The following is a 9,515-nucleotide window of genomic DNA, read 5'->3' as shown; positions in this document are numbered from 1 at the left end:
TGGTAAGTCAATACAAGCTCGCTTCACTGAATGTAAACTTTGAACTGGCTGACAGATCTAGCCTTTATAGGTACACGTTTGTCTTATTGACAATACACCGTTACAAAACTTTCAGTTTATTGTAACATTTTAGTAATGTGGCGCACTAGCTATCTCAAGATTTCTTGTTTTTGATTCGTATAACATAAATCTAAGCGTAAGCTTTGGTTAATGAAAGCGACAGCTTGGTAGCTTGTGCGAAGTTATACTTGGTCGTTTTATTTTTGTTTAGCATGGTGTTATTTATGCTAGAGCTGACTTGTGATTTTTGTTTGTTTTTTTTTTTATCCAGAAAGTTTTTAAAGCCAAAAGTGCCAGAAATTGTTTTCTACCACGTTGATACTTCTGACTCTTGTGATAAGCGTGATATTTGTATCCCTTGTTTAAATTTTGTTCCACTATGGCAGCTGTAGGAAGCAACGACGATGAATCTGACAACAAGACTAACTTGATCATCAATTACATACCACAACACTACACTGATGCAGAATTTAAAGCACTGTTTCAGAGTGTCGGCCCAACCAAAAGCTGCAAGATCTGCCGACACAAATCCTCAGGCTACAGCTATGGCTTTGGGTTTGTGGAGTATTTTACACCTGAGCATGCACAGCTGGCAATTCAGAGACTTGATGGTCATCAGATAGAAAACAAGTTCTTGAAGGTTGCTCTGTCAAGGAAAGGGGGAGAGAGAATCAAGGGAGCAAACTTGTATGTCCGTAATGTTCCAAAAAGCTGGACAGTTGATGACCTGAAGGTGCTTTTCATCCCTTATGGCAATATAATCAACGTCAAGATCCTCACTGATAAAATATCAGGCGCCTCTAAAGGCGTTGGGTTTGTTCTTTACAATCTGAAGTCAGAAGCTGAAGCTGCCATCAATGCCCTCAATAACACCATGCCTTCTGGAACCACAGAAATCATGTATGTCCGTTTTGCTGATGACAACACTACCAAGTTAAAGCCTCCAACTGTAGCTGCTGGGCCTCAACGACCCAGTTTTAATCTACATCCACCAGGTGCAGTTGGGCCAATGGCCCAAGCCATGATGAATCGCCGTGCAAACCGATTCAACCCAATGATGGGAGGACCCCAGATTCCACCAGCATCAGGGTTTAACCAGATAACCTCCCCAGGAACTGGTGACGGCTACACTCTGTTTGTTTATAACATTGGGGCAAAGGCAACAGAAGCTGCAGTGTATGAACTATTTTCACCTTATGGTGAAATAAGGAAAATAAATGTCATGTGGGATTGGGAAAAGTCACAATGTAAAGGATTTTGCTTTGTTACTATGGCTTCAATGGCACAAGCTCAAGCTGCTATCCTTGCATTGAATGGAATGATGTATGGTCAACGCCCTTTGCAAGTTAAACTTAAAACTCCAAAAATGTAGTTGAAACCTCGCAAGTGGCTGATGTGATACACTGCATACTTTTATTTGTCATCAAAAAGAATTTTGCCATTTGTTAGTTAGTGCTTTTCATCTGGCTTGGTCTGCTCACGTGCATGTTACACACAAAAATGGAAACAAACATATCAGCCTGCTTGTTTATGAGAACCTTGTTTTCTTTCACCCACTCAGTGGACATGTCAACAGAATATGAAATGGAAATCTGCTGATTTTCCACAAGGAGACAATTTGTGTTAGTAGTATATTTATCATTCTCCAGAATGTTTGTTTACCCCTTGGCATGTGTGTATTGCAGACCACTTCATGTATTTTAAACCCATTCATCATGATTGTAGAGATGTAGTCTCAGTTTACCTACCAGTAATTCATATATCTGTGTTGATAGACCTCCAATTAGGTTCCCCTGGATCTAATGGATAGCTCACTTCTTATTAAAATGTATTAATGCAGTTAATATTTCTTACTAAAGCTGAGAACAAGAAAACATAGTGTTGACAGAGCAGTGTCATTAGTAAGTATGGGTACAAATCCACAATTAAAAATCTAACCATTTTTTGGGACATAACTATTCAACAGATGCCAGAAAGCAACCACATTTTTTTATATTCGATAAATGTGTACATTTAAAGATAATTTCCAGTCCGTACTGCACAGTCTCAGCATCCTAATGTTTATAAACATAAGTCTCACTTGATGGAATGCGAATCAATGTTATTCCTTACGAACAACATAACTTATCTTTGAGGCCTTTCAAATTCTTTTTCCGACAGCTTTATTGATTTTTACAGCTGCAAAGTTGTTTCATCAAGTGATATGAGAAAGAATGAAGCATAAAGCTTTGACCGCTTTACATCCATAATGGCAGTTGTTTTGAAACTTTGAATTTACTTCCTGTAAGTAGTTGCAAAATGTTTACATTTTGTGATGTGTTACATGAAACAAAACTTCAAAAGTTTCAGTCTTCTTTACATTGTTTGTTAAGCTATGATTACAACTAGTAGTAAAAGGAATATTAAGGAGCAGTTATAGAAACTGAAAGGATGTGGTAGCTTTTTTTAGAACAACTTCAGCTTTAAGCACAGGTTTTAAATAATAAGTTCTTCCAAACATGTTGGTCTTATATTTCAATCTACAAAAAGAGAACATGGTCTTTCAGCCAAAAAATTAGGAAAAGTTGAGTCATCAGAGAGAAAAAAAAATGTTTCCACTTTCCACCCAATGCCTTGAAATCAGACAACTTTGGAATCATATAATTATTAAACTTGATGGTGTTTGCAAGAAATGTATTACTTTGATTAGTTACATATCACTTCTTTTAAATATCATATGCCTGCACTGTATGAAAAGGGTTCCAACAGACCCAGTTTTCAAATTTTGATAGAAACCAAGGAAGCCATTTAACTGTTTTAGCATAACCTAGGGACTCATCCATCAATGAAACAAAAAAAAAAAACATACATATCTCAGGAACTTCATCAAATATAAAAATTTATTCTCAGCCATTCAAAGTTTGCCCAGTTCCCAATAACATGTCTCAATAATGTTAGAGTTCCTGTGTATCCCATCAGGTCACACATCTACCTAATAGTCAGTGGGTTATGCTAAGTGATTACAGTGACCATATCAAACATTTTGTCCAACACAAATAATTAATGTGGTGTGCAGTGATAAAAATATCTAGTATTCGTCAATGTTTGTCTCATGGAAAACATGTATATAGGCTATTGACTAAGCATGAGGTCAAGATGGCTGGATATTGGCCAAATTCTTTTCTGTAGGTGTTTAGACTGGGATGCAGTCAAGGACCATAAACAGGCAAATACTCGACCGTTCAATATCCACTCATGCTAAATGAACAAGTGTGGTCAACACAGGATCTTGGTCAATAATATTTTAAAAGAGAAATTCCTTGTAAATTTGCTTCATGAATAGTAATTCCTGAAAAGAACAGCCAAGGTATACAGTGTAACATTCCCTCTCCATAGCAGATCAAACAGCCATGCTCTAACTGAGATATATTAGAGGGAGGCATGTCACTAAAATGGTTGATCTTTACAGATAACTGTACACTGATAATGTTTGTTTCTCTTCTCCTTGGTGATAAATCCACACCTTGTTACACTTCTAAGAACCACAAGTGAACCTTGTTTCCTCCACCTGTTGCACACACAGGCAGTGAAGGGTGCCAAGAAAGACCTCCTCCAGTCTGCATCTGACATGAGACTGGCATCTGTCCAAAAAAAGACAAAGTGAATACTGAGTTCTTTGCTCAGCTACAGGGTTGTCAACTCAAAACATGACTTGTATTACCCCGGTATTTTGGCAGTCTGATCTGTGAAATGTGATAAAAAGGAACACTTTTTTCACAGACTGTCATGAATTGGACTGTACAAAAGAAAATTGTTTTCTCATTTTAGAAGCCTTCTTCATAATATTCCTGGATGACTTATTACTGGTAATCTAAACGTGGTGTTATAAAATAAATATGCTCTTCTTTGGGTTGGGTATCTAAAGTGAGTATAGTGACAGCTGATCTTGAAACCCCAGGGAACTGAAAATAGTGGTAGTTTGAGATAGCTAATAGAGTACACAGTGGTGGATCCAGACCTTAAGCTAAGGTGGGGGCCCAGTTATTTTTGGTTGCCCTGCCAGCTTTTCTTCCCTCTGCGATTTTTTTTACCCAAAATAAAGGGGGGGGGGGAGACCCCTGGGCCCCTCCCCTATATCCGTCACTGGTAAATAACTGAGAAGTATAATCAAGGGAAGATAATTTAGGGTTTGAGATAGCCAAGTTCAAAAAAGTGATGTTCTGTATTTTGTTTTTGGTATTTCATAATGCTGAAATGTACTGCTCATCACTTAGGCAGTACTTAACATTTTGACAGTATGACTGTAGTCAAACACATGTAGCTACAATGTGGTACAAAATTGTACACACTGTTAGCTATAGGCACTTAGCAAACATGTAAATTATTAATTTAACTAACCTTGCGGTGTTCCATGTGGTAGACATTGATGTAGTTCCCAGGACGACCAGATGTGGCAAAAAAATTCTCGTGAACATTTGACCACCTGCATAATAGAAAACAAGCTAAAGTTGCCTACTGGTAAATACATCAGGCACAGATCAAGGATGAATGGCGATCAGTTTCCAAAACAAGAGGTGCCAAGAGTCTGGGGCCATGCTCTGCCGAGAAATGTTTTGGATTTCAACTCCCTAAAACCCTTTTCCAGGGTTTCTGGGTCATTCTGAAAAAACTAACAGATTTCTGAAAATAGTGGAAACTGGTGGGGGTCTGCACATGTACATCCCGACCATTTATGCACAGTTGACACCATTTCATAGCTTGTAAGAATGTGATTCTAGGGTAGAGACTCAAGAAGCTTTGTGTGATGTAGAGTGTTTTATGTTCATCATTCCAATAATGTTCTATCAGATTAGGATTTAGCTTGGTGACAGAGCAAGAAAAATACCAGCCAGCGTCTTAATGAAAATATTTACACTGAACAGATTTAGGGGTTCCATTAAATATATGTTTTCAGCAGCAGAGCAACTGGTTTTCACAGGCAGGCAAAACTATTTGACCTGAATTTCTTTATAAGAAAACATTTTCCTCTAGATAGTCAAACAAGGTGGGCAAAATTATCCTTACAGCTGGTCAATTTGCCTGGTACCTAACCCTGAAGGTATCATTGAGTTACCTAAATTTGCACACTCCTTTTGAATGAGCCTGGTCTGTAACCTCGGGTAAACTGTAAAGCAAATCAGAGCATGGATTGAAATTACATCCTCACCCAACAACACTGTGACTGTCAAACAACAAACCTCAACCCAAGCTATTGAAGATATGAATATTATAAATTCAATAATAACTGATGTGTTCCTCAATAATGTGCAGTTCCAGAAATTATCCATAACCACCCCAAGGAAGGTTATTACAATTTACCAGCGGAAGGGGGTATCAAAAGCCAAAATTTTTCGAGAGGTATGGGAAGGTTAATACCAAAACACCTTTCAGGGGAGGGGTATAGATATTATCTGGAACAAACTTAAGGGTTACATACCTTGATTTGGACATATCCCATATAAGCCAGTCATCACTAGCAACTGCGCCAACTTTTAACGCATTAGTTTTACACCAGTCGGCTGAGATCAGGGGCACTTGTCCAGCACTGAGTGACATGATGGGTTGTTGACTGACCAGGTCATAAAATCTTATAATTCCATTCTTTTCTGCTACCATAAGCTGTTGGAAATGATATACAATAAATTGTAGAACACAGGGCTCCACTCATCTGTGACGGGAGATACTTATGCCCAGTTCTCTCTGTGAGATATGTCTGCCACAAATCATGCAAGTTGTAATTTGACAATGAAACATCATAGACTTCTTGTTTTGAAGATATGATTGATCCTTGCAGGCACATCTCATATACAGAGCTGAGAATTAGATGCAACTAGAGAGATATGTGCACCATCTTGAAAAGCTTTTTAAATTCTGCAGCACAAAACAAACAGTTGAAGATGCTATGAAATTTAAGATATCTGTTACTCTAGTGTTCTCTTGGGAGTGGAATAACAAATTTAGCTTACAATGTATATAATATGTCTTACAATGTAGTTGGGAAGGAAAAAAATATGCAGTCAAAGACAAGCTAAGAGATATAGTTCCCTCATAAACAACAGCCAGAAAACTACAGAAGTATTTTCAGCATCTAGTCTATGATGATCAATTGGATTTAATTTAATTTGTGGCTTTGAGACTATTAATAATTAATTAACTTTTCTAATTTACAACAGAAGTGTTTTTCAGGGTACTGCACACAAGTTAATATTTTACTTTATTTGCCAAACCTTGTTTGGTTCACTGGGATTCCACTTAACACTAACTCCTGCTGAGCCAAGAGGAATGGAAGTTTTTTGTGTTCCAGTCTCCAGATCCCATAAACGACAAGTATGATCATCTAGAAATCAAAATCATAGTAACTGAGAGTTATAATAAATTATTATTATTTTTGCTTGTATGATTTTCTATTAAATTAATTTTCTGGAGTCTAAATAACTCTTCATGAATTTAAAGTTGAAGTGCAGTACAAGCACAAGCTTTTACTAAGTGACCACCCCTAGAAAATGGGCAAGTGGCCCCTTTATAGAGGTCTCCAAGAAATTATCATTTGATAAGGTGAAAAATTCATTTCATTCAAGAGAAAAATAGAAAAGGAGGTGATAAGAAAACAAAATTAACATGAGTCAATCGGAAGCAGATGTCAACAGCAAAATGAAGAATGAGACATTTAAGCCAATTAGTGTTTTAGCTCATTGTCATAGATCTACTTAAAACAAAAAATTGTTTACTAGATAAGATTAATACTCACCACTGACACTAGCAACATCAAGACCAGAAATTGGTTCAATGACACAGTCATTGATGTAACTTAGATGTCCTTCCAAAACTGTTACTGATGATGAACTCCTACCATCAGATACAAAATAGCGAAGCTTTCTGTCATCTCCAGCTGTACAAAACCTAATATAAATTCCAGCAAAAAATGAATTTATTAAAATTAATAACTTTCAAAATGTAAAAAAGATCCCACGATTACATTATGATTGGTCTCAACTAAAACAGACTGAATTAAAATCTCTCCGTTTCTATCTAAGGTAAAGGAGGAACAAGGAAACAAAACTTATCATTCAAGGAAATTTAACTATTAAATTCTTCTACAGAGGAGATGCAGTGGCTCAATGACTAATGCATTAGATTTTGGATCAAGAGATCAGGTTCACCTAACAATTTCATCCAACAAGAGCCAGGATAAGCTCTGGTAATGTGAACTTCTTTGACTTGAGTCCACGTTACACACTAAACATCATTCCACTCTTAAGATGGCCATCCAAGGGGTCAGAAATGTCACACGCGTGATCTTTAGCAGCTTAGAATTTTAAGAAAAGTGTACGCCTGTATGTAGAAAGCTTTCATTCTTTTAATAAAATTAATTTAGGATGCAAATGCCAAGGTACAAAATTTAATCAACTTTTGTTTAATTTATTCCATTGCTCTCAGGGAGAAAGGCAGGAGAGGGGGGGAGCAAGGGGGGGGGGCATTGGGTATGATGTTTTTGCCGGTAAGAAACATGGCATTAATTCTGGTCATTCTGGTGTTACATAGAATATGGTTTTTGTACTCTTGTCTTGAATTAGGCATGTTTTTTTAGAAGAAGCTACTTTTTCATCATTTATCACTAAAACCATCAACACGAAAACCTTTGCAATGTCTTTAATATTGGTCTGAATTAAAGAACTAATTTATAAGACAGGGCTGAAGAAAGGACTGATATTGATTTAGGGGTCAGGTCTTTAATAAATCACAGATTTTGGTCTTAAATAGGGTAAGGGTTTTGGGAACCACCCAATTTTTCTGGGAGTACCCCACCCCCCAGGAGGGAGGAGGCATTGCTCACAGCAAACCATTTAAAATGTCCTACAAGGTCCTTCTAGTTTCTTATTCATAATTTCCCTGCAACCTAATGAACAGGGCGTAACCAATGGTTGAGAATCGATGATCGTAAAAGCAATAGATCAATCGATACCAATTAATGCAAGTTAGTTTAATATTTATTGGTATTGATTGATATCGGCCAATCGATGACCAATCGATAATCACACAAAAGCAGTCACAAATCATTGATTGCCATTGATTGGGCTTTAAAAGCTTTTCCTGATACTGTCTTTTACTGCACTGTCTCATCAGCTGAATAGTTACGTCGTCCCGAGATTTGCCCGACAGTTAACACTCTATCAATTAATAAGGCCCAAGTGTACAGGTGATTATTGTGCAAATTTATATCGCGATTCCATTGCGTTTTGTAGCATTTGCACTACAATCAACTGCAATTTTGATCACTCTGAGAATGTCTTCGAAATGTGGTGAACTGTGTACACAGCTCTTAGAAAAAAAGATGATGTCGTTTTTGCCTTAGGTCTAGTGTAAGGTCATAGTTTCTCGCAATTCAAGTCCAAGTTGCTGGGTCGCACAGGCGATTTTGAGTAGCATCGCACCTTTTTGTATCCCTCAAGTATTATGTAACTTTTTCACTGATTTGTATTATTATTCTACATTTTGTAATTTACACCTACTGTTACCTACTTTATATACAGTCACTCACTTGTAAACATCCTTTAACTGAAGATGGATACTGAGTATCCGAAACATGCCTTACAAATTTAATTGCTGTGTGGTCTTTTTTAAATGTTTGATTTAAATTGTAAGCATTTACAGGTTATGCTCTCAATGTTTGAGGATCCAAAGTTCAATTTTATTGTACTTTAATAATATTAGATTGTTGTAACTTTGAAAAGACGCACGTTAATGCTGTGCAACTTTCCGTAAACTTTATTCAGTTAAGCTAATCATCAGTGTTGTATATAACCTGATCTTCTTCCAATGTCCTAGACTGTCGTTGTTTTTATCATTAAAATACATCAAGAGATTGTGCCCTTTAGAAATCATGACTGACAAATTATCTATCAACAATCAATGGCAATTGATGCCAATTAATCAATTAATATTGATAATCGATGAAAATCAATGCCAATCAATGAAAATCAATGACAATCAATGACAATCGATAATCACACCAACCTGTACGATCGATTGCTCATTGGTTATCAATATCAGTCGATTAATTGGCATCGATTGCCATTGATTGTCATCGATTGGTTACGCCCTGAATAAAGAAAAGCAGTTCGGTTCATATGGCACGATTTTTATATAATTTTCCAGAATTAGAGCTATATCATAAAATATGTTACTTACTGAAAAGAATAAGGTAAATGTTGGACGTTCGTGTTAGGAGACCAAGCAATAGAATGAACACTTGTACCGTGGTGAAAATCTGTGATGTGCTGAAACTGCAAGACAGGAAGATGGCTATCTTGAGCCTCTTCTTGGAAAAGACACATGCCCAAAGCTACTCTGTCGTCACCACCATAAGTAATAAGACCTGCTGCGGTGTCAAATGGACAAAACTCCACAACTTTCACATCTTGAACACTTTCAAATGA

The 9,515-nt window shown here is 36.9% G+C and overlaps 1 protein-coding gene and 1 pseudogene across 4 annotated transcripts in view; one reads left to right on the top strand and one right to left on the bottom strand.

The window, feature by feature from the left end:
• Nucleotides 1–439: 439 nt before the first annotated feature.
• On the top strand, nucleotides 440–1,947 carry LOC110066431 (ELAV-like protein 2 pseudogene; annotated as a pseudogene).
• Nucleotides 1,948–2,921: 974 nt separating this feature from the next.
• The window catches only part of LOC110066480 (nucleoporin Nup37-like), a 7,070-nt gene continuing 476 nt past the window's right edge, over nucleotides 2,922–9,515 (bottom strand). For all 4 annotated transcript variants that reach the window (XM_020773708.2, XM_089295751.1, XM_020773709.2 and 1 more), the window contains exons 2-8: nucleotides 9,268–9,515; nucleotides 6,827–6,978; nucleotides 6,306–6,415; nucleotides 5,516–5,697; nucleotides 5,153–5,203; nucleotides 4,438–4,522; nucleotides 2,922–3,680 (exon numbers count right to left, since the gene is read on the bottom strand). The exon at nucleotides 9,268–9,515 is cut by the window's right edge and continues 43 nt beyond it. In XM_020773708.2, coding sequence (XP_020629367.2) covers nucleotides 3,567–3,680; nucleotides 4,438–4,522; nucleotides 5,153–5,203; nucleotides 5,516–5,697; nucleotides 6,306–6,415; nucleotides 6,827–6,978; nucleotides 9,268–9,515 — 942 coding nt within the window. In that variant the 3' untranslated portion in view covers nucleotides 2,922–3,566. The remainder of the gene's footprint in view (nucleotides 3,681–4,437; nucleotides 4,523–5,152; nucleotides 5,204–5,515; nucleotides 5,698–6,305; nucleotides 6,416–6,826; nucleotides 6,979–9,267) is intronic.

Source organism: Orbicella faveolata, unplaced genomic scaffold (assembly GCF_042242905.1).
Source record: "Orbicella faveolata isolate gen_17 unplaced genomic scaffold, um_ofav_v1 contig_1, whole genome shotgun sequence".
Lineage (NCBI taxonomy): Eukaryota > Metazoa > Cnidaria > Anthozoa > Scleractinia > Merulinidae > Orbicella > Orbicella faveolata.
Note: the sequence above shows the minus strand (reverse complement) of the source record. Positions and strands in the feature narration are given on the sequence as shown.